We start from the raw sequence: 25,869 nt of genomic DNA, 5'->3' as shown, positions 1-25,869 counted from the left end.
GGCCAACCCTTCCCTATCTCTTCCATCATGCAGTATGATAGATGACTTTTGAGGTTATGATGAACGTCGTGGCGAGATCCAATATTCCTTACATTTCGAGGGTACAGCTCTAAAACGGTGTTCGAAGGCTGGCCGCTAGTTAGTACACTGGACCGAACCTATTGGCAACTCTCTAGGAGTCTTCCGGATCAGCTAGTGTATAATCTTGCTACCTCTACTCTGCCAGATAGTGACTGGAGGGAATCCGAGTAGTGTGTATGAGGGGAGCATTGTCGAGGCCACGTTAGGTCAAGTATCTGGGTATATTCTTACCACATGTATGCCATAGCCAAAAATTTCATTACTTCATACAGCATGTCCCACCCACTTTTTCTTACTATTGAATACACCATGAATTGTCAAACTAATAGAGCAAGCTTATCTGCGAAAAGATCTAAACTTCCCAAGGACTTCCTAATTCATTTCTCAAATATACGTGGTCTCAATTCTAATCTCAACTATGTCCATTTCCATCTGCAGTCTGCCAAACCCAATGTACTTTTTCTGACAGAATCTCAGTTATCGGTTGATTCAACTACTGCTCATCTCAGATGCCCAAATTATTCGCTGTATGATTCCTTTTGCCTCAAAGGTGGTACTTGTGCATATGTCCATTCTGATATTCCCTGTCAGAGACTTGGCAATTTGGAATCTCCTCTCTTTGATCTTCTCTGGCTTAAAATCTCTCTACCTCATTGTGTCAAATTCATCTGTTGTCTCTACCGTTCTCCCAACTCCACCAATCACTTGGAGCTCTTTGACTTCCTCTCGTTGCAACTTGACTTTCTCCAGTCCAACTTTCCTAACAGTGAGGTAATTTCCCTTGGTGATTTTAATGTTCACAACTCCAGCTGGCTTCCGTTTTCTAGTCACACCGACCCAGCAGGTCGAGATGCTGAGACTTTTGCAATTACTAATGACCTAGCACAGATTGTTCATTTACCTACAAGAATACCAGACAATCCTAATCATACAGCCAATACGCTTGATCTTTTTCTCACAAACAATCCTTCTAAGTACACGGTCGAAGTGAGAGGTCCTTTAGGCACTTCAGATCACAACTTGGTTATTGTCTCTTCTCTAATGGAACCTTTATCTCATGGCTATTCCCAACCTCTTGTTGTTTGGCATTACAAGAATGCAAAATGGGATGACCTGTGAGACTTCTTTTCTTCTTTTCCTTGGTCAGATTACTGTTTCAAAACTTCTGATATCAACGTTTGCTCAGATCGTGTCAGTGAAATTATTCTTGCAGGAATGGAATCCTTTATAACACACTCCACTTTAAAATCTCGTCCTTTATCTAAACCTTGGTTTTCCAATAAATGTGCTAAGGCTGCCCAAGAGAAGAATGTTGCATATCGTAATTGACTTGTTTCTAATTCTTCAGTTTCATTTTCTGCCTACACCAAAGCTCGCAACAATTGTAAAGCAGTTATTAATCAGTCGAAACTAGAGTTTGAAGAGGCTAAAAGTAGAAAACTTGCTTCTTGCCCTAATGGTAGCCGAGCATTCTGGTCTCTTGCCAAAGCTATTGGCCGCAACTTTTGCCCATCTCTGCTCCCACCTCTGTCCAAACCAGATGGTTCTGTTGTCACTTCAGCCAAGGATAAAGCTGACCTGCTAGCATCCCATTTTTCTTCCAGATCATGTATTAATGATCTTGGTAAAACACCTCCCACCATTCCCAACACGCTCCATTCAATGCCTCCTGTGGTCTTCCGTCAAAAGGATATCAGAAGGATTTTGACGAATCTTGATGCTAAGAAAGCACCAGGTCCCGATGGTATTTCTCCGCTTGTTCTCAAAACCTGTGCTCCTGAACTTACTCCTATTCTTTTTGCCGCCTTTTTTCACTTTCTTATTCCAAAGGTGTTCTGCTTGGAAATTTGCTCATATCCAGCCAGTTCCTAAAAAGGGTGACAAATCCCTCCCATCCAATTATCATCCCATTGCAATTACTTCTACTCTTTCTAAAGTAATGGAGAAATCAATTAACAACCAACTCTTAAACTTCCTAGAAACCTTCCATCTGATGAACGATCACCGGTATGGGTTCCGTCAGTGTCGATCCACTGGTGATATTCTGGCTTACGTTACCCATTTATGGACTAATTCAATGGAAAGGTTCGGTGAAACACAAGTAGTTGCTCTTGACATCTCAAAGGCTTTTGATCGTGTTTGGCATAAAGGTCTTCTAAACAAGCTTCCATCTTATGGTTTGCCAACTGTTTTTAGTAATTGGTTATCCAGTTTTCTCTCTGATCGCTCACTGAGGGTGATGGTAGATAGCTCTCTGTCTTCTAACTTCTCCACTAATGCCGGTGTCCCCCAAGGTTCAGTTCTTTCCCCCACTCTTTTCCTCTTGTATATCAATGACCTTCTTCCATTGACTGGAAATCCTATCCATAGTTTTGCCGATGATAGCACATTGCATTCAACTTTCCATTTTGAGAAACCTTGTCCTGCTCAATCCGCATCAACTTCTCGAAAATCTACTACCAATTCTTTAAATGCCGATCTTCAGGTAATTCTCCAGGGGGGTAAAGACAACTTAGTTGATTTCAACCGTTCTAAAACTCAGACTTGTCTTATATCTCGCAAAAAGGATTCTTCTGCTCCTATGCTTATCTTTAGTGACACTCCGATTTCTAGGCAAAAGGATATATCTCTTTTGGGGATTATCCTGACTTCTAATCTCTCTTGGCACAAGCACATTACAAATATTGCTTCCTCTGCATCTAAAAAACTTGGTTTTCTCTTTCGCTCTCGGCGTTACTTTTCTTCCAAACAGTTGCTCACCCTGTATAAATCGCAAATCCGTCCTGCCATGGAATATTGTTCCCACATCTGGGGTGGTGCCTCCAAAACCTCTCTCACTCAGACTTCTTGATTCCATTCAGAAGAGGGCAATTAGATTAATTAATGATTCATCTCTAACAGAGTCTCTCCACTCGCTGTCTCATAGACGCACTGTTTCTGCTGCATGCCTTTTCTACAAATACTTCCATGGGCACTGTTCTTCTGAATTGGCTTCTATAATTCCTGCTCTCTCTTTCAAAACAGTCCGAACACGTGCCGCCACCAGCCGACATCCATTTACTGTCCAACTTCAAACACACAGAACCAACTTTTCATCTTCCTCATTTATTCATTCAACTGCCGTTTTCTGGTACAACCTTCCTTCATACGTATTTCCTGAAAATTACAATCTACAGAAGTTCAAGTCCAATGTCAACAAATATCTTCTTTCGTCTTCTCAACCTCCAACCCAAGCACGGTACTAAGCACTATAGGTTCTAATACATCTCGTGTTTGGGGTTCACATAAAAAAAAAAAAAAAAAATGGCATTGGTCAAAGTTACATTTACACCCTCTCTGAAAGCACTTGTGTGCAACAATTAATTACCCTAAACACTGAAAAGGCATACATGGAACTAGCATTTAGTAACTAAAGAGTTACTAATTGTTAGTCCTATGTGAAACCAAGTAGCAGGCCTTGTAATTCTCCACACCTTGCTTTCCAAGCTGTTGTAAGTTCTAATGGAAGCACTGCAAGAATCAATTTTGCCTTTACTTTATTTTTTATTTTTTTTTTTTATGAGAACCCCAAACACGAGAGTATTAGAACCTATAGTACTTAGTACTGTGCTTGGGTTAGAGGTTGAGAAGACAAAAGAAGATATCTGTTGACACTGAACTTGAACTTCTGTAGACTGTAATTTTCAGAAAATAATTATGAAGGAAGGTTGTTCCAGAAAACGGCAGTTGAATGAATAAACATGGAAGATGAAAAGTTAGTTCTGTGAGTTTCAAGTTGGACAGTAAATGGATGTTGGCTGCTGGTGGCGGCATGTGTTCGGACTGTTTTGAAAAAGAGAGCGGGAATTATAGAAGCCAATTCAGAAGAACAGTGCCCATGGAAGTATCTGTAGAAAAGGCATTCAGCAGAAACTACATCTATGAGACAGCGAGTGGAGAGACTCTGTTAGAGATGGATCATTAATTAACCTAACTGCCCTCTTCTGAACGGAATCTAGAACCCTGAGAGAGGTTTTGGGGGCACCGCCCCAGATGTGGGAACAATATTCCATGGTAAGGTGGATTTGCGATTTGTACAGAGTGAACAGCAGTTTGGAAGAAAAGTAATGCCGAGAGCGAAAGAGAAAACCAAGTTTTGTAGATGCAGAGGAACCAATATTTGTAATGTGCTTGTGCCAAGAGAGATTAGAAGTCAGGTTGAGCCCCAAAAGAGATATATCATCTTGCCTAGAAATCGGAATGTCACCAAAGATAAGCGCAGGAGCAGAAGAATCCTTTTTGCAAGATATAAGACAAGACTGAGTTTTAGAATGATTGAAATCAACTAAATTGTCTTTGCCCCACTGGAGAATTACCTGGAGATTGGCATTTAAGGAATTGGTAGCAAAAATTCAAAAAGTTGAAGCTGTTTGAGCAGGGCACGGTTTCTCGAACTGGAAAGTGGAATGCAATATGCTATCATCGGCAAAAATATGGATAGGATTTCCAGTCAATGGAAGGTCATTAATATACAAGAGGAAAAGAGTGGGGGAAAGAACCGAACCTTGGGGGACACCAGCATTGGTGGAGAAGATAGAAGACAGAGAGCCATCTACCATCACTCTCAGTGAGCGATCAGAGGAAAAAACTGGATAACCAATTACAAAAAACAGTTGGCAAACCAAAAGATGGAAGCTTGTTTAGAAGACATTTATGCCAAACATGATAAAAAGCCTTTCAGATGTCAAGATCAACTGCTTGTTTCACCGAACTTTTCCACTGAATTTGTCCATAAATGGGTAACATAAGCCAGAATATCACAAGTGGATCGACACTGAAGGAATCCATACTGGCAAATGTTGATCAGACGGAAGATTTCTAGGTAGTTTAGGAGTTGGTGGTTAATTGATTTCTCCATTACTTTTGAAAGAATAGAAGTAATTGCAATGGGATGATAATTGAATGGGAGGGATTTGTCACCCTTTTTAGGAACTGGTTGGATATGAGCAAATTTCCAAGCAGAAGGAAAAACACCTTTGGAATAAGAATATGAAAAAAGGCGGCAAAGAATAGGAGTAAGTTCAGGAGCACAGGTTTTGAGAACAAGTGGAGAAATACCATCAGTATCTGGAGCTTTCTTAGCATCAAGATTCGTCAAAATCCTTCTGACATCCTTTCGACGGAAGACCACAGGAGGCATTGAATGGAACGTGTTGGAAATGGAGGGAAGTGTTTTTACCAAGATCATTAATACATGAGTTGGAAGAAAAATGGGATGCTAGCAGGATATCATCATTCTTCTCTTTCTCTTTCTTGGTGATTCCTCTCTCTTTCTCTCAGGGTAACTTAGAAATTTTTTTTTTTTTTGTTGTAACTTCAGCAGGTCAGCTGAAGTTACAACAGAACCATTTGGTTTTGACAGAGGTGGGAGTGGAGATGGGCAAAAGTTGCGGCCAATAGCTTTGGCAAGAGACCAGAATGATCGGCTACCATTAGGGCAAGAAGTAAGTTTTCTATTCTTAGCCTGTTCAAAATCTAGTTTGAACTAATTAATAAATGCTTTAAAATTGTTACGAGCTTTGATGTAGGCAGAAAATGAAACTAAAGAACTGGAAACAAGCCAATTACTATATGCAACATCCTTCTCTTGAACAGCCTTAGCACATTTATTGGAAAACCATGGTTTAGATAAAGGATGATATTTTAAAGTCGAGTGTGGAATAAAGGATTCCATTCCTACAAGAATGATTTCACTGACACGATCTGAGCAAACTTTGACATCAGAAGTTTTGAAACAGTAATCCGACCAAGGAAAAGAAATCTCTCAGGTCATCCCATTTTGCATTCGTGTAATGCCAAACAACATGAAGTTCAGAATAGCTATGATATAAAGGCTCCATTGGAGAAGGAACAATCGCCAAGTTGTGATCTGAGGTGCCTAAAGGACCACTCACTTCGACCGTGTACTTAGAAGGGTTGTTTGTGAGAAAAAGATCAAACATGTTGGCTGAATGGTTAGGGTTGTCCGGTATTCTGGTAGGTAAATGAACAATCTGTGCGAGGTCATTAGTAATTGCAAAAGCCTCAGCAGCTCGACCAGCTGGGTCTGTGTGACTGGAGAATGGAAACCAGCTGGATTTGTGAACATTAAAATCACCAAGGAAAATTACCTCACTGTTAGGAAAGTTGGACTGGAGAAAGTCAAGTTGCAAAGAGAGGAAGTTACATAACTTTGAGTGATTAGTGGAGTTGGGAGAACGGTAGAGACAACAGATGAATTTAACACAATGAGGTAGAGAGATTTTTATTTTTTTTATTATTATTATTATTAGCAGCCATATGGTGCAAGGAAACCTGAGGCTTATGCTGCACCAGCCAAAAAAAAAAAAAAATTTCTAAGTTACCCTGAGAGAAAGAGAGAGGAATCACCAAGAAAGAGAAAGAGAAGAATGATGATATCCAGCTCGGGCCCCTGGGTTTGCCAAGCCCATACTCACCAGATGTGAGCCCCTGGGGTTGAAGCCAGGGAAGATCAAAAAGAGGAGATTCCAAATTACCAAGTCTCTGACAGGGAATATCGAAATGGACATAAGCACAAGTACCACCTTTGAGGCAAAAGGAATCATACAGCGAATAATTTTGGGCAACTGAGATGAGCAGTAGTTGAATAAACCAGTAGCTGAGATTCTCTCAGAAAGAGTACATGGCGTTTGGCAGACTGCAAGTGGAAATGGACATGACTGGGATTAGAACTGAGACCACGTATATTTGTGAAATGAACCAGGAAGTATTTGGGAGGTTTAGATCTTCAGATAAGCTTACTCTAATAGTTTGACAATTCATGGTGGATTCAATAGTAAGGAAAAAGTCGGGGGGGAGCATGCTGTATGAAGTAATGAAATTTTTGGATATGGTATACACATAGTAAGAATCTACCCCGATCCTTGACATAATGTGGCTTCGACAATGCACCCTGCATACACACTACTCGGACTCCCTCCAGTCACTATCTGGCAGAGTAGAGGTAGCAAGATTATACACTTGCTGAACCGGAAGCATCCTAAAGAGTTACCAATAGGTTCGATCCAGTGTACTAACTAGTGGCCGGCCTGTGAACAGCATTTTAGAGCTGTACCCTCAATATGTAAGGAAGATTGGATCTCACCATGATGTCCATCATAACCTCAAAAGTCATCAGTTATACTGCATGATGGAAGAGATGGGGAAGGGTTGACCAGAACTTAGCTCTGGAGACTAAACATGGGTTCCACCACTTCAAGCCTCCAATAAGCAAATTGGTGGTATTACACTGGTTGATGAGAGTCATCTACTTGCAGCTGCCATCAAGCAACTAGTCTGCAAATCCCCTCCCACCTCCCCCAAACTGGCAATTTTCTGATTCACCTAACAATGCTCTGATAACATCAGAGCATCGTACAAATATTCTTGTACTTCCTATTTAAGTGTATCCCATCCCTGTAAAAATAGTGCCATCTGTTAACAAACTATGCTGAAAAGCATTCTACCTCTAGAGCCTTGCACAATCATTCAAGATTTGAATTGATTGACAAGGCTCTCTCATCATGTGCTTACACATATCATGTTGAGAAAATCCCACATACTTTCAAGTTTAATTCTAACTTGTGGCTTTTTCTCAACATTGCCCTATATCTATGAAGAAAATTGCCAGATCAGCCATTTTTAATATCATTACACATTGCCATTTGTTCCTTTAAAGGATGGTAACTGTTTTACAATATCATTACCTTTTGTCCCGTGGGAGTAGGGCTTCCTGCTTGTGGCGATTCTGCCACAGATACCTGAGGGCAGACCCATTGAGATAGGAAGCTGATTACTTGGTGAAACTTGTAATTTAATTCCTTCAAGAACAATGACCTCTTTTTTCAAGCACCTAAATTAATTCCATAAAATGCTAAATTTCTGTTTACTTCTCCCCAACACCTAGCACACACACCGAGGCATTACCTATGGCATTAGGGCGTACATTCAGATTTACATACATGCCATACACAGTGCATGCACTAATGCCTTGATTTGCACAAAACTCCTATGAATTCAAAATTTCCCCATGCCAAGGCATCCTTACTGCTCTGGAGCATATGCTATGCTGCTCTAGTCTGGCATAGTTTTACTTAAAAATAATTAAATTTGTCCAATTACACTATAGTTAAATACTAGAGTAACTACTAAAATAATATACTATTATTACAGTTATACTATGTGATATGCTTGTACAATAACAGTGATAATACTCTACTATTATAGTCAGTTTGGCAATATATATACACTCATTGTTCACTTAATTATGACCACCCCCGTATGCTAGGGCAGTGGTAATTTGCATCTGGTTGCTGCAAGTCAAAGAGAAAAAGAAGCAGTCACAGGACAAAGTAAAGGTATTATGAAGTTGTAAAAAAGCACAATTGTCAGTGCTCAAGCATTGAGTGCTTCCATATCAAATATGGCACATCTTGTTGGGTGCTCATTGGTCCAACTACACTATACTTAAATACTATAGTAATAAGAGCTAATAAGCGCTCAATATCTCCTATATTATATTAGTTATTACATAATTAAACAGAGATTACCTTGATTTCTTGTTATAGGGAAGCTTCTTATCCAACTCTCCAGGTCTAACACATAAAATGATTAAAGAGGATATTAAACTATGTCTTAATGTGTTCCGTACTGCTAGAGTGAATGCAAATTAATAGTCCTGGATCAACGCCGAGATCAACCTGATTTGGGGATCAACCTGACCCCAAAACCACCAATTGTGGCACAACCATCAGCATCGGAAAACATCATGTCTAATACTAAAATGATTTTAAAATATTAAAATTAAGTGATAGCATATTTCTTCCACCTTATGTTGGACGAAACTTTTCGCTAATACGTATTCACAGGATAAAATGAAACTAATAGACACGCTGGTGCGTCTTATTTAAAATAAAATTTATACGTTATCATAGGACCAATCATCAGATATTAAGGAACAGTCTGCAAATGTTAATGGAATTTTTACATAATTTCATTTCGAGTGTTTCCACGATGAGTAATTTGCCGAAATTGTGTTGAATATTAATGACTTTTGCCTCATTAAAAAGGAACGAATGAACCTCATTCATGGCGTGAAATGCTAATTCAGAAGCACCAGCTCTCGACCCTCAAACTGAAGCCTCATGTTGTTTAACACGAATTCTAGAACCCCCCTCGTAGAGCCCACTTACGATGAGTCGCAGTCTTTACAAGAAATGCTATAAACTAAGTCATGTATCTGTTGTATGGAGGAATTTGTTGACTGTTGTCTTAATAAAGTATACAATTTATTGATAGGTTTAGCTATTATTCTCATGTCTGTACCTTTACACAAGTCATTCAGCTTGTTAAACCAGGTTCTACATATGACACTGTAATAAAATGTTTTATGTCTATATTTGTTTTATGGTGGTTATCTCTTATTTCTTATCTTTTCTTGAGCCAACAATTTAATTTTATTGATAGAGGTAATAGGAAAACCTCTGTTAAGAAATCTTTTTGTTAATCATTTATTTCTACCTGTAATTTACTCTGTGTGGTGGAATATTTAAATGCATTTAAGAACTGGTTTAAAATGACGGATGTCTTGTAGGTATAGGGATGGTAACTCTTATAATGTAACAACATACCCTTATTCGTAGGTTTTCTATAAATATTAAAGTTTATTTTATCCCCTTCTCTCTGTAATGTAAAATTAAGGAAGTTAATCAATTGCGTAGCATCCTTTTCTGTTTCTAGGGTAAAATTTAATCTGGTATGAATGTTGTTAAATACATGTAAGACAGAGTTTATTATAGTTCGGTTAGTTATAATGAGGACATCATTAAGTATCTACCACAGTAAGAGATGTCTGATGTAAATGGGTTTAAATAGCTGTTCTCTATTTTATTTAAATAAAGCTCCGCGATAAGACCACTAATGCTAAGGCCCATAGGTAGGCCAAAAATCTGTTTGTATATTTTATCCTGAAATAAGATGTAATTGGCAGAAACTAATAATTTAATTAGATTGAAAATTTTATCTTTAGGACACCTAGTATTATTAATTTTAATATCACTATTATTAAGTAGTTCCCAAATAATGTCTAACGCGTATGGTACGTTTACTTTAATATATAAGGATGTGACGATTAATGAGTATAATTTTTGATCGTCCTTTATTTTAAATTTTTTCAATTTAGTAAACAGAGAATCATTGTTTTTTATGTGTTATTTTAAGCCTTCTCTAAACGGTTTTATGATAGCATAAATGACTGTTGATAAAGACAAAAAAGCAGAATTTTTATATGAAACTACTGGCCGAATCGAGTTACCTGGTTTATGTAATTTTATTTGACCAAATAGCATGAGAACATTATATGTCCTAGCTTTAACACATTTGACCTGATTTATTCTTTATCCTTTTTCTTAAATATACACTCGTTTACGTATACCCTTGTTTAATTATACACTCGTTTCTTAGTATACTCGTTTTTATATACACTCGTTTTAGTATACATTTGTTTTACACACAGCACACAGTCGCTTAAACATTCAATCGTTTTTAGTAGATTACTATTACCATCTATACTAATGAATTTTCATATAAATATACATACATAATGGGTGATTGGTTAGTTAATCTAAAACTTGAGTATATGAAATAGTAATCAAGTACTCTACCCAGAAGCATCATATTTTATTCTTAAAACAATGTCTCGCGGAAAATATCATTCCTATTTGCTAGAGTTAAATTGAATCAAAGGTTCCAAGGTATGAATTGTTTAATTCTTTCTACATCACGGAAAATCATAAAACTAGTACTCGAATCACGTTTTAATATCAAAAAGAAATGCTTTAAATAAATTCAATGCTATCGTAACACCATTAAAAAACATATGAGAATTGAAGACTGGAGTATTCTAAAAGAGTTGATAAAATTAAAATTAGAAGCAATAACAACAGAGATAAAAAAAATAGACATTTGAATAAATTTCAGTCATTGCGGAATTCATGGAATTCTACTGCATCTCTTCCTGGGTGCAACGTGAATAATCATTTAGCAAATGTATTACATAATACCCCAAACCATTGGGATACAATTTTTCCAAATTGCACTACATTCTGGGGGGGGGGATAATTAATACCAACCCTGAGAATCCAGATAATGTCATAAATCTTTCATCATATCCCCTAACATCTCATCATATTGCACTGTTAGACAAAGGCCTAAACTTTCAAAGAAACAGTTAATTATTGATCTTCAGTTTTGTCTTAGAGACTTGCCTCAAAGAAACATTTTTATTCAACAAGCAAATCAGATCATAAATCATACTAATGTTAAAAATATTCCGAGACTGAATAAAAATGAAGCAGATGCGTAAAATAAATTAAGAAGAAATAAAGACATTATCATACAAAAAGCCGATAAAGGAGATACTATCGTAATACTAAATAAAAAGGATTATTTTGACAAATTATATACTATTATGTCTGATACAACAGCTTATCAAGAAGTTGACTCTTCAGTCTTCTCTAATTTAGTAAATAGATATAATAAAACCTTAACATTATATAGAAAAAATGATTATATTATGATGCAACAACTTAAACAGATTAAAGCTAGGACATATAATGTTCCCACCCTATGTGGTCAAATAAAATTACATAAACCAGGTAACCCAATTCGGCCAATAGTTTCATATAAAAATTCTGCTTTTTCATCTTTATCAACATTCGTTTATGCTATCATAAAACCGTTTAGAGAAGGCTTAAAATACAGCATAAAAAAAACTGTGATTCTCTGTTTAAATAAATAAATCAATTTTCTGTTTATACTCCGGGATGACCAAACGGTCAGAGGTGTTTACAAGATACACAGAATACAAGAAACAGCACCGTATTCAGCAGTCACGGGCTTGAACTCCGGTCACTCAAGGCACGTGTACTTATGCACCCGCGCGCCTGACCACTAGGCTATGGTGGCCTTCTACCAAACTGAAAAACTATAAAATTAAGGATGATCAAAAATTATACTCGTTAGACGTCACGTCCTTATATACTAATGTAAATGTACCATACGCGTTAGACATTATTTGGGAACTATTTATTAATAGTGATATTAAAATTAATAATACTAGGTGCCCTAAAGATAAAATTTTCGATCTAATTAAATTATTAGTTTCTGCCAATTACATCTTATTTCAGGATAAAATATACAAACAGATTTTTGGCCTACCTATGGGCCTTAGCATTAGTGGTCTTATCGCGGAGCTTTATTTAAATAAAATAGAGAACAGCTATTTAAACCCATTTACATCAGACATCTCTTACTACAGTAGATACTTGACGATGTCCTCATTATAACTAACCAAACTACAATAAACTCTGTCTTACATGTATTTAACAACATTCATACCAGACTAAATTTTACACTAGAAACAGAAAAGGATGCTACGCAATTGATTAACTTCCTTAATTTTACATTACAGAGAGAAGGGGATAAAATAAACTTTAATATTTATAGAAAACCTACGAATAAGGGTATGTTGTTACATTATAAGAGTTACCACCCCTATACCTACAAGAAATCAGTAATGTTAAACCAGTTCTTAAATGCATTTAAATATTCCACCACACAGAGTGGATTAGGTAGAAATAAATGAATTAACAAAAAGATTTCTTAACAGAGGTTTTCCTATTACCTCTATCAATAAAATTAAATTGTTGGCTCAAGAAAAGATAACCAGCAGAAAACAAATATAGACATAAAACATTTTATTACAGTGCAATATGTAGAACATTGGTTTAACAAGCTCAACAACTTGTGTAAAGGTACAGACATGAGAATAATAGCAAAACCTATCAACAAATTGCATACTTTATTAAGACAACAGTCCACAAATTCCTCCATACGATACATGCTTTAGTTATAGCATGTAAAGACTGTGACTCATCGTATGTGGGTTCTATGAGGGGGGGTTCTAGAATATCATGTTAAACTACATGAAGCTTCCGTTCGAGGGTCGAGAGCTGGTGCTTCTGAATTAGCATTTCACACTGTGAATGAGATTCATTTGTTCATTTTTAATGAGGCAAAAGTCATTAATAGTCAACACAATTTCAGCAAATTACTCATTACGGAAACACTCAAAATGAATTATGTAAAAATTCCATTAACATTCGTAGACCGTTCTTAATATCTGATGATTGGTCCTATGAATGCATGCATGATAATGTATAAATTTTCTTTTAAATAAGACACACCGGCATGTCTATTAGTTTCATTCCGTCTTGTGAATACGTACTAGCGAAAAGTTTTTGTCCAACTTAAGGTGGAAGAAATATGCCATCGCGTAATTTTAATATTTTAAAATCATTTTAGTATTCGACACGATGTTTTCCAATGCCAATGGTTGTGTCGTGATTGTGGTTTTGGGGTCGGGTTGGGGTCTCGGCGTTGATCCTGGACTATTAATTTTCATTCACTCTAGCGATATGGAACACACTAAGACAGTTTAATATCCTTTTTAATCATTTTATGTGTTGGACCTGGAGAGTTGGATAAGAAGCTTCCCTATAACAAGAAATCAAGGTAATCCCTGTTTAATTATGTATTAATATTTGTAAATAATAAGAGAAGTTTACTTCAATATAGTACGTTGTTCTACATACTATATTGAGGTAAACTTCTCTTGTTATTTTACAAATATTGATATCAACGTAGAATGTATTGAGCATTACAGCTCTGGTTCATACTATTAAATACTATAGTAACTATTATTATTATAGTTATACTATGTGATATGCTTGTACAATAACAGTGATAATACTCTACTATTATAGTTAGTTTGGCAATATATATACACTCAGTGATCACTTAATTATGACCACCCCATCCGTAATGGACTATACCACCTAGCTTGCAGTATAAAAAGCCAAACTGCTTTGTATGCTAGGGCAGTAGTAATTTGCATCTGGTTGCTACAAGTCAAAGTGAAAAAGAAGCAGTCACGGGATAAAGTAAAGGTATTATGGAGTTGTAAAAAAAGCACAATTGTCAGTGCTCAAGCGTTGGGTGCTTCCATATCAAATATGACACATCTTGTTGGTTGCTCATGCCAAAGGTGTACAAAAAGTGGTGTTGAAGGAGTCAAATCACCTCCCACTAATAGAACTGTAAAGGATTATTCAAGGTGGATGTTCATGGTGAGTGAAGGGTGCAGCTCATTGTACGGGCTCAGTGGCAGGTCACCGTTCAACAGCAGAATGATAATGCATCCACACTCAGACGTATAGGGTGCCATAGCAGACAACCCAAGAGACACCCTGTCTTCACTGCCAGTAATCATCGATGGTGAATGCTGTAGTGTCAACAAATACACTGGTTGGACATTGGAAACAAGTGTGCCCATCAGATGAGTAAAATACCTGATGCAACACACTAATGGATGCCTCTATATTTGGCATAAGCAACACGAGTCCATGGATCCATCGTGAATGGTGCCCACTATCCATGCAAGTGGAAATGGTTGCTTATATGGAGCAAGTTTTGCTGGCAAGAACTAGGACCCCTGGTGTGTGTGTGTGTGTGTGTGTGTGTGTGTGTGTGTGTGTGTGTGTGTGTGTGTGTGTGTGTGTGCGTGCCAATGTTTCACTGGTGAAGTCTACTGGCAGCTCTTAGTAGACCATGTGCACCATTGCATTTTTTCCTGGACAGAAACGGGATCTTCCAAGATGATAATGAGCTGTGTTATCGGACTCACACTGTATAAAAGTGGTTCAAGGAACATAGTGAATATATCTTCCCATTTTATTGGCCTCCAAATTTGCCTGACCCCAATCCAATTGAACACCTGTGGAATGTTTTGAAATGAAAAGTGGGGTGTGCCCACTTTTCATTCCAAACCAACCCCTTTATGTGATTTTTAAATTAATTAAAAATTACATCACACAAAGTAAAATATTGAAAAATTACACTTATCCTATTCCTGTTTAGAAATTCCCACTCCTTAAACATTCTGCAAGATTTGTGTTAGCAACGGCTACCATTCTGTTAACATATTACTATGTTGTCTAAATTCACTAAATTCATTTATAATTTCCTCCCCAAGAGGAGCATTACATTACCTTCCACTGATATAATTAAAAGCAATTATATTTCTTAGGTCATAGTTGATTGCAACTGATTTTTAATAATTTTTAATTTAGAAAACATGTTGAGCCAACTAAGACCACGAGGAATTAGTACATTATGTGCACATGTACTGTTTTGTATCATGTACAAAACTGTAATGTGCATAGTTTTCAGAGACTTTTCAGATGTGTATAAATGCATAAAACACTTGTGCGTTTATACACATCTGAAAAGACTTGTTTTTCAGGATGATAAACCTGAGTTTCTAGGTTATTCATCCTCTATATTCCGTAAAATTTAATCTCATGTAATTCTTGTTCAAGACTCACTAACTCAGCCAAGGTATTAAAAATGTATTAAATTCCTTCCATCCAGATGGAACCTGAACCCAGGCATTTTCATTATGGAATGCAAGGAAGTGATTGTACAAGGACTGTAGCAGCCATGAGGGCTGCAGGCTGAGGCTGAAAAACTTAGAATAATGCATGGGGGAACTCTACTGCATCTGTCTGAGGATAGCTATATATAACACCAATTGAAAATCAAAGATGTCTTTAAATATACTCAAATCACCCAAGAGGTTGAAACTCAAACTTCTATAAATAAGTGACTAGTGGCAAAACTTACTATATTGTCATGAAGGAAAATATACTGAGTTTTTCTCTGCATTCTATAAACGTGTGTTTAAAAATAACTAAATGCACATGGCATAATATGTTAAGAGTAAGAGTTTAATATCTATATAATGTCGGTGTAAATACACCATAGATAACTCTTAAGAAACTACGATGGTAGTGTGGGAGGCATCATTTGCTCTGTATCTCATATTGTGCTCTTCCTTCATGATCGAGTTCACGATCAACAATAGTCTTCTCTATCAGTGAAGCGTTACTTATTCGAGGTAGTGCAATATTATGGCAACTCGTTCGTGAATGAAGAGCACAATATGAGATACAGAGCAAATGATGCCTCTCACACTACACTACCATCGTAGTTTCTTAAGAGTTATCTATGATGTATTTACACCGACATTATATAGATATTAAACTTTTACTCTTAACGTATTATGCCTTGTGCATTTAGTTATTTTTAAATATTATCATATATACCTTTTGGCATCTCTCATACTGTGTAATTATCTTCACAACTGGGTTGTCATGTCTGCAATACCAGGGTACCTGCCCACCCACCGAGAATAAGTAACAATAGTCTTCTATATCAGTGAAGCGTTACTTATTCGAGGTAGTGCAATATCATGGCAACTCATTTGTGAAGGAATAGCACAATATGAGATACAGAGCAAATGATGCCTCCCACACTACCATCGTAGTTTCTTAAGAGTTATCTATGGTGTATTTACACCAACATTATATAGATATAAATGTGTGTGTATGCACAAATATTATTCTACATCAAGTTCAATATGCCAAACATGCTCCAAAATAGGAATGAGCATTCCAAAGTTGAGAGTGAAACTTGATTTGCATAAACATTAGGGAGAATGTGAAGTTATTTTCCCTAGTATGAGTGCTCATTTGGAATGCTCATTCCTATTTCAATAGGAATGAGCATTCCAAAGTTGAGAGTGAAACTTGTTTTGCATAAAAATTAGGGAGAATGTGAAGTTATTTTCTCTAGTTTTTGCATATCCTAAAAATTAAAAAGCTAATGAAAAGCTTCAATTGTAGTTCTTCTTTATTAAACAAACAAAAGGCGAGAGAAATTTATGCTTTCATTCAGTCCTCATATTTTCAGCTGCTAACTGCCAAGTGCAAATTACTGGCTGAAGATTGGGGTAGATCAAATGTGCCAAACTTATTGTGTATTGCATATTTATGTTTGCACTTGGTTACTTTATTTAAAGTTTGAAATTTCTGAAATAAAGTTACCTTTATAATTTTTAACTTTTGATTTATTAGTTTCAATTCCCGCACAAAATATTTTTCTTGAACACAATTACCAAAAATAAAAACACCATATTTCCAAACCCTTTTGTCCTCTTATGTGATTGGCTATGCTAACTATAAGCTTTCAGCCATTTCTTCCAGCTGTTTGATTTGTGGCATCAATCATGCCATCAGTCCATACAGCATCAGCAACTCTGTATCAGGTAAGTATAGTTCCATGCTCAGTTACAAAAGTGAATGCATCAAGAGAGAAACACATTCCATTTTCAAAGTATATAAAATTTATATCTTGATGTCAGCATGCAACTCCATAGTTCTGTGAGTATTGTAAACATCTCATAATTGTTATCAAACTTATATAGTATGTAACTTCAACATTAAAATGTAATTGTAAATTTTTCATGTATTACTGATGAAATCCCAACACAAGGGTAAATAACGTAGCATGATTTATTAATATTTTTCAGATTGTAGAGGGAGCCATTAAATGTTTTACATCAGTAGCAAAGCCTGGTTCCATTCTTCTAATTGCCTACCAGCATATAACCACATCCCTTGCTGATCACATTAGAGGTGTGTGAAAATCTATATATTATAGTAATATATTTATTTTACATGTATTCCTGATGCTCTCACACAGAAAAATGGAACTTGCTCACAGTCAAAATTATCAAAAATTAACAAAAAAGTTATGTTATTTGCATAAAAATTGCTTTTGGAATTGGGAGAAATTCTTCATATAACAAGCTCCAGTTTCAGAAGAGTGCACTTCAGTACCATTAGGACTTTTGCACACTGTCATTAATAGCATGGAAGTTCAGTGTGCAATACTCTGACTAGTTGTTGTTGTTATTTGGTTTTTAGGAGCATTAGCAATTAAGGCCATATTGCTCCGGGGATATGCGGTGATCTTTCCCTGACCTTTTCCGCATCCTCCGTATTTGGTGGTCATGAGCTCGAACCCCGGTCTAATCAAGAAGCGTGTGCTACGCACTACTGCTCCTGCCCACCTGGCTACGGATGCACCGACTAGTTGTCAGAAGTAATCATACTCCCTATTATTGGTACTCTGCTAGATACTTAAATTGAAATACGAATTAGTTAATTTGCAAATGGTACTGCTGCATCATAATATAATGTTCTGCCATACTAAAGTTCATTGACACATTATCAATTATTTTAAAATTGCTGTACTTTGTCATTTGTAAAATTGCGGACACTACTGACTTGTACTACACATGCACACACACATACACATACACACACACACACATACAATGCAGTTCTGTTAATTGCATTAGTAATTCAGGGAATATTTTTTTATCATGCTCAAAACAGTGGTAATAAGCTAAAGTCGAAGAGGGGGGGGTATGCATATAAATAGACCTGTAAAGAATTATGCTTTGTACTTCCACACTTTGTTTCCATAAACCTTTACTAATCTTTGGCTTCTTGATAAGATAACATGTGTAGCAGTTTATGTTTATACTAGTTTTAACGTTGTTATTATTATTATTAAAATATGAAGAAATTTATATCAGAATTCACTTGACCCTTATTACAGCATCATTTGTTACAGGAATATTTATATATACATACACTAGTACGTATATACACTAGTATACTGGTATAAAAGGAACTAGTTATTGTTGGTGATTCTATTGTAAGGAAGACGGAACATATACTATGCAAGAAGGATAGGTGGAACAGAACCAGGATATGTCTGCCAGGGGCAAAACTTCATGATGTTCTAGAGCAGATATCATCTTTAAAGGGCACAAAAGGTGATGGTGTTGTACACATTGGAACTAATGACATTAAGAGTAAGAGATCTGCAGATTTACTCAACAAGTACAGGTCAATGTTGAAAAAAAGCCACGAGTTAGGGTTGAATGTGAAAGTGTCTGCAATTCTGCCCAGACACAATAGGAGGGAGTATATGATGAGAGCCTTGTTGATCAGACGCCTCCGTAGCCAGGTGGGAAGGAGCAGCAGTGCGAAGCACACGCTTCTTGATTAGATCGGGGTTTGAGCCCATCACCACCAAATACGGAGGACGCGGAAAAGTCAGGGAATGACCACCGCATATCCCGGAGCAATATGGCCTTAGTTGCTAAAAAACCAAACAACAAACAAACAAACCTTGTTGATCAATTCTGCCCTGGAGAGACTGTGCAAGGCTCAAGGGGTAGAATTTTTTTCAGCCTGGTCTGTGCTTGTTGACAGGAGAGACTGCTTCTACAGGGATGGGGTACACTTAAATAGAATGGGTACAAGAATATTTGCTGATGTTATTGAGGCAGTGTTAGGTGGGTCGGAAAACTGCTAGTGTGGGGGATAAACAGACTGAAAGGTTAACAGTGGGCGCAGGAAGAGGCAAAAGTGATTCTTGCACTGCTTTTATTAGAATGAGCAGCAGCCTGGAAAGCAATGCAATGAAGATTTCCAGGACTGCTGGGGGTCATAGTGGAACCAGTAAATACATGGGCTGTGGCTAGGAGTAGAAACAGTTGCATGTACACCAATTCTAGGAGTATAGTTAATAAATTTGATAAGCTTGAAGTGCTAGTCAAGACATCAAAGGCAGATATTGTTGGGATATCAGAGACATGGTGTCACACAGATATAGGCAGTGCAGAGTTGGAATTTGGAGAGTACAATGTGTACAGGAAGGACAGACAGGACAGGACAGGAAGGATAGACAGGACAGGACAGGAAGGAGGAGGGATTATGCTATTAGTTAAGAAACACATAAAATCTAAGGAAGTGCATCCAATTGATGCTGGTGGACAATGCAGTTTTGAGTCTTTTTGGTGTGAAATAAGCACTGGGAAAGGAAAAATGAGAGTAGGTGTGTGTTATAGGCCTAATGAATCTGATGAGTATAATGAGCAACTGTGCAGAGAGGGCCAGTATATCAGAATGTCTTATAATGGGGAATTTTAAATTTCCAGATATTGACTTGAACTCATGGGTTGGTCACTCGCATACTAGCAAGACATTACATTTGTGGATTTAATGGATGACTGTTTTCTACAGCAACATGTTCGAGAGGCAACCAGAGGGAGTAATACTCTTGATCTGATTATCAGCAGCGATTATTCATGCAATAAGAATTTGCAGATAAAGGGAACCACTTGGTGACAGTGATCACAATGTACTGATGTGGAAATTACTTAAAGATGTAACTACAATCAAGGCTAAAGGGAAGGGCTTTTGCCTTCGAAAAGGTGACTACAGGGGTCTCAGACAGTTTTTAAATTCTGTACAGTGGGATCAAATGACAATGTTACCAATGTTGAATCCTAAATGGGAAGCCTTCAGGGACTTAATTTTGTATGCTACTGGGCTTTCCAGTTGAACTAAGAAATACTGTTCAAGGTTTAAGCCTCAATGGATGTCAGATTAATTAATCACGTTCATGGCAGAGAAGAAGAATGTATGGGATGCATATAAAATATCAGGTGACCCAGAAGCCTATGGCACGTATAAACTAGTCTATAATGAAGCCACAAAGGAGGTTAGGTAGGCGAAGGCAGATTATGAGAAACCTTTGGCAAAGGACCCAAAGAAAAACAGCAGCAAAGAGTTCTTTACTTATGTAAACTCTAGAAGGAAAGGGATGAATCAGATTGGACCAATTAACATAGATGGGTTGACTATTGATGATCATGCTCGGGTAGCTGATAAACTGAATGAGTATTTTGCATCTAAATTCACATGAGGAGTTATTCAATGAGGGGAGAGCCAGAAGTTTATCAAACACTAACAGAGAACTAAGTGATTTTAATAACTGAGAGCAAAGTGGAGGAGAAATTGTTGAAGTTAAACATAAGGAAGGCACCTGGGGTGGATGGGATCTATCCAGTTATATTAAAGGAGGCAGCAAAGGAAGTAAATAAGCAAACCCTTAGCCATAATTATGAGAGCTTCCTTGGACTCAGGGGAGGTCCCCATGGAGTGGAGGTGTGCAAATATATCACCAATTCACAAAGGGGGTTCAAAATGTGACACAAGTAACTACAGACCTGTTAGTTTAACTTGTGTTCAGGGGAAAATAATGGAATCACTGGTTAAAGGAGCACTGCAGGATCATCTAGACAAGACTGCAGTAATAGTTAAGACACGGCATGGGTTTGTTAAAGGGAGGGTCTTGTCTGACCAATTTGATTGGATACTATAATGTGGTCACAAAGGAACTCAATGCCAAAAATAATTTTGACATCATATACTTTCATTTCAGGAAGGTTTTGATACTGTGTCACATGGACGACTGCAATGCAAATTGGAGAGGTATGGCATTAAGGGTAAGTTGCTACAATGGATAAAGGGATAGTTGTGTGGGAGATGAAAAAGAGTGGTAATCAATAGACACTGCTCTTCGTGGACAAATGTTATTAGTGGATTTCCCCAGGGTTCGGTGTAGGGCCCATTGTTGTTTTGTATATTTATCAATGATATTGATGAAGGTATATCAGGTTTAAAGTCCAAGTTTGCAGATGATACAAAGGTTGGCAGGGTTGTTAACGACAGTAAAGAGAGTATGCCACTCCAACTGGATCTAGATAAGTTGGAAAAATGGGCTGAGAAGTGGCAACTGAAGTTTAACATTGACAAATGCAAAGTACTGCATATGGGTAGCAATAACTGAAGAGAAACGTACCAACTGTGTGGTACTATACTCAGGGAAGTGAAAAGTGAAAAAGACCTGGGGGTAATTGTGCAGTCAAATATGAAGTTTGCCAAGCAGTGCAGATGGGCTGCCAGGTCTGGTCATGGAGCCTTGTCAATGATATATAGGAATTTTGCTAGCAGGGACAGGGAGGTGATTATCCTGTTATACAAGGCAATGGTCAGGCCACACCTAGAGTACTGTGTACAGGTCTGGAAGCTACATTTTAGGAAGGATGTAGAGTTGCTAGGACCAGTACAAAGAACGGCAACAAGATTGGTGAGGGGAACAAAGAGGAACAAAGAAAGGCTTATGTTCTGCAAACTGCAGCACCTGGAAAGTAGGCACCTGCGAGGTGATCTGATTGAGGTGTATAAGGCCTTGAATAAGTTGAGCAAGCTGAATGCTGATGGGATTCTTCCTCTTGCTTAGACAAAGAACCTGAGGGGGCACAGTTTCAAATTGAGGAAAGATAGTTGTGGAATAAATGTGCGGAAATTTGCCTTTAGCCAGCGGGTAGTTGATTGGTGGAACAGGCTTCCATTTTTTATTGTGGAAGGTAATAGCCTAAATAAATTTAAGGCTGAGCTGGAGAGGCATTTGGAACGAATAGAGGGGTGAAATGAGTGGGGTTTTTTTTTTTTTTTTTGCTGATATTGTATAAGCTTGCTTTCTTGCATCATATGTCTCTACTAATGCTAGTGGCCAAAAGTGTGGAAACTTTTAAAAAAATTAAATTTTTGTACATTTGAGTAAAATTTAAAAATAATGCAATGGTTTTAACTAATAACATTTATGACAATGTTACACATCTTTTTGTTCTGAGCTAATTCAATAAATTTCATTTAAATCTGATGAAATGTAATTACCAACAAACACAAACTGATTCCAGAATCTTGGCAAAGGTTTACAATCATACAAATAACCAATGACTGAAGATTTTTGAGCCACCAATCAGAATGCATCTTCAATGACTGTGATTGGCTATATTTGCAACAATATTCTGCACAGTATAAATAGCTGATTATGCAGTGATTCTAGACATTTCTCTTTGTGGTGAGCACAAAGTGAAGTACTGTGTAATTACTGAACATAGGTCAAGTTCAACTTAAATTTTGTGAAATAAACATTAGCGTATCTGTGAGATGGTACTGGCCAATAGAGATGAGGTCTAAAGCCATTGCTTTGTGTAATGAGGGTCATACATATGAAAAGACTGCAAAACTACTTGGTGAGGGTACTACAAAGCCTGGAGTCCAGAAGCTGTGTGTCCGGTATATGAATACCAGAGCCATCTCAACCAAACAGAGAATAGGCCGGAAAAGATGTACTCCTTTTGGGATGACAGAAGAATTTCAAGGGTTGCAATTGCAGACAGAAGAATAACATCTTCTGAAATAAGTATAATGTGTATCTTGTTGATTTCTGACTTGAGAATGAGTGAAAAGACAATCTGACATTGGGTTTTTTGACAATGGAATTAAAGATAGAATTCCAAGGAAAAAGCCCTTCTGACTTTAAAGCAAAGACATATGAGAGTAACTTGGGCCAAAGAGCATGTTAATTGGACTTCTGAACAATGGCAGTCTGTACTGTGGAGTGATGAGACCAAAAATTTCAATCAATATTCAGCTTGTTATTTGGTTTTTAGGAGCATTTAGCAACTAAGGCCATATTGCTCCGGGGATATGTGGTGGTCATTCCCTGACCTTTCCAGATCCTCCGTATTTGGTGGTCACGGGCTCAAACCTCGGTCTAATCAAGAAGTGTGTGCTACGCACTGCCACTCCTGCCCACCTGCTATGGAGGCACCCAATATTCAGCAATAATGGAATTAGATATATCAGAGATGATCAGAAGATTTGATACCAGAGTGCCTCAGTACAACAATGAAACACCCACAAAGTATTATGATAGGATGCATGTCGCATGCTGGAGAGGCGCCTCCGTAGCCAGGTGGGAAGGAGCAGCAGTGCATAGCACACGCTTCTTGATTAGACCGGGGTTCGAGCCCGTCACCACCAAATATGGAGGATGCGGAAAGGTCAGGGAATGACCACCGCATATCCCGGAGCAATATGGCCTTAGTTGCTAATGCTCCTAAAAACCAAACAACAACAACAGCATGCTGGAGTTGGCAAAACTGAAGTGTTAAAGGGCGCAGTCAATACAAGAAAGTACCTTGAATGCATCCTTGAGAGAAAGCTACTGCAGTCTGCTAACGACCTTTTTCCTGATCCAACTAACTTCATTTTCCAACAAGATGGAACACCATGTCACATGGCAAAGATATGCAAAGAGTGGTTTGATAACCATAATATTCAAGTAATGAAATGGCCTGGACATAATCTAGACTCGAATCCAATCAAAAATTTGTGGTCCAGGTTAAAACAGCTTGGGCGTGCTTCTCAACCAAGCAATGAGAACTAACAGAATGCATTATTCAGCCATGGTTCCATGTAATCACAAAAGAAGAAATTAGTCGATTCCATGCCTCGAAGATGCCAGGCAGTAATCAAGAGTAAAGGGTATCCAACAAAATACCGACAGTGATGCTACTGCAAGGCCATTCCAAGTTATAGATTTAAGTTACGCTTTAACGTTATAATTGTTTATGAATTTCCATGTTTATTGTATTCAGTACAGAACAAAGTGAATTTTGAAATAGCATACATCTTCATGTGTTTTTTCTTGAAAAAGTTCCTCCTACATGCCATAACATGCCATAACAGCAAAATATACAATAACGCAGTAAGAAAGATTAGGCTTTTATAATGTTTAAAATTCACAGTTAAGGAAAATAATTTAAAATGAATATTAAAAATATAAATGATTACTATATCAAATATATACATCACTTTTCAATTTCCAATGTTTACTAATTTTCTTAATTACGTTCACTTGACAATTTCACTCTCAACTTTTAAAAATACAGTATATTTAATAAATATTCCACTTACGCTCATCTTCACTCTCTGAAGTTTCTATCCATAAACCAGGTAGAAGCCCAGCCTCTCCATAGGCACTACACAGTGGTGCCACCAAATGGTTTATAAATGACTCCTGAAGTTTTGCTAATTGAGGCTTAAGTCTGTCCATAAATGGAGAGATGGTGAGCCCAAGGTTGGCCTCTTCATCCCCCTAGAAAATAAATAAAGCTAAAAATCTAAATGGTGATAGATTGTATTAATTTATATAATTATAGCAACTTTTAATTTTGGAAAGATGTAAGAATGATATATCAAAGTTTTCTGTGCACAGAAACTATATTCTTTCTGGAAAAGAGTTCGTCAAACTAGATGCCACTCCAAATGGATCAATGTTTATTGAAAGGGATCATAAAAGTAAAGCATTACTAGTTTTTAGATGATAAGTTTTTTTAATCAATGCTATCATAAACTAAAAAATAAAAAGTCAATCTTATTTCAAAGTGTAGCAGATTGAAATAAAAAACCATGTCAAGTATCCTAGGACCCCAATCCTCTTTACGTGTACTGTAAATTTTACCTGGATCAAACTATAAATGCATTATCAATACCACCTATTTAGAACAACTGTTCTAAATGGGTAATATTGATAATTTCAGTGGTGACTATTTTTTTAAAGATGATATTGAAAAGGAAACACTCATCAGTGTACCTTCTGCTCTGTCTCTGGTTTGACCGGACTGCAAATACAAAAGTAATGGGATAGGGATCATACATGAACAGAGATTATGATCTTATAAACTGACTTAAATGTTCTCATTTTGAATACTGCCTTAGTAATAGTATTCGCCATATAGTGCAAGGAAGCCACAGTGCCTCAATGAAACACTTTGCTGAACTGGTGCAAAAAAAAAAGGGAAAAAAAGAACCATACAGATAAGAAAACGCAAATTATATGCTTCCCTCCTCACACAGGTAAGCATCCATCTGACCTTTGAATTTAATCAAACTGTAAGCCTCAACTACCTGAGAGGGCAACTTGTTCTAGCTATCAACGACTCACTGGCTAAAAGAAAACTTTCTATAATCTAATCTAAACCTCAATCCCGTAATTTGAATTTATGACCCC

The 25,869-nt window shown here is 37.2% G+C and overlaps 1 protein-coding gene across 1 annotated transcript in view; it reads right to left on the bottom strand.

Annotated features, from left to right (window-relative positions):
• The window catches only part of LOC150076313 (cGMP-inhibited 3',5'-cyclic phosphodiesterase 3B-like), a 290,459-nt gene that overhangs the window by 77,512 nt on the left and 187,078 nt on the right, over positions 1–25,869 (bottom strand). Inside the window, exon 9 of the mRNA XM_090387318.1 lies at positions 24,774–24,954. Within this exon, the coding sequence (XP_090243444.1) occupies positions 24,774–24,954 (181 nt within the window). The remainder of the gene's footprint in view (positions 1–24,773; positions 24,955–25,869) is intronic.

The sequence above is a fragment of the Mastigoproctus giganteus genome, chromosome 13 (assembly GCF_048544385.1).
Source record: "Mastigoproctus giganteus isolate SK-2022 chromosome 13, ASM4854438v1, whole genome shotgun sequence".
NCBI lineage: Eukaryota > Metazoa > Arthropoda > Arachnida > Uropygi > Thelyphonidae > Mastigoproctus > Mastigoproctus giganteus.
The sequence above is the reverse complement of the archived record's forward strand: the minus strand, read 5'-3'. Positions and strand labels throughout refer to the sequence as shown.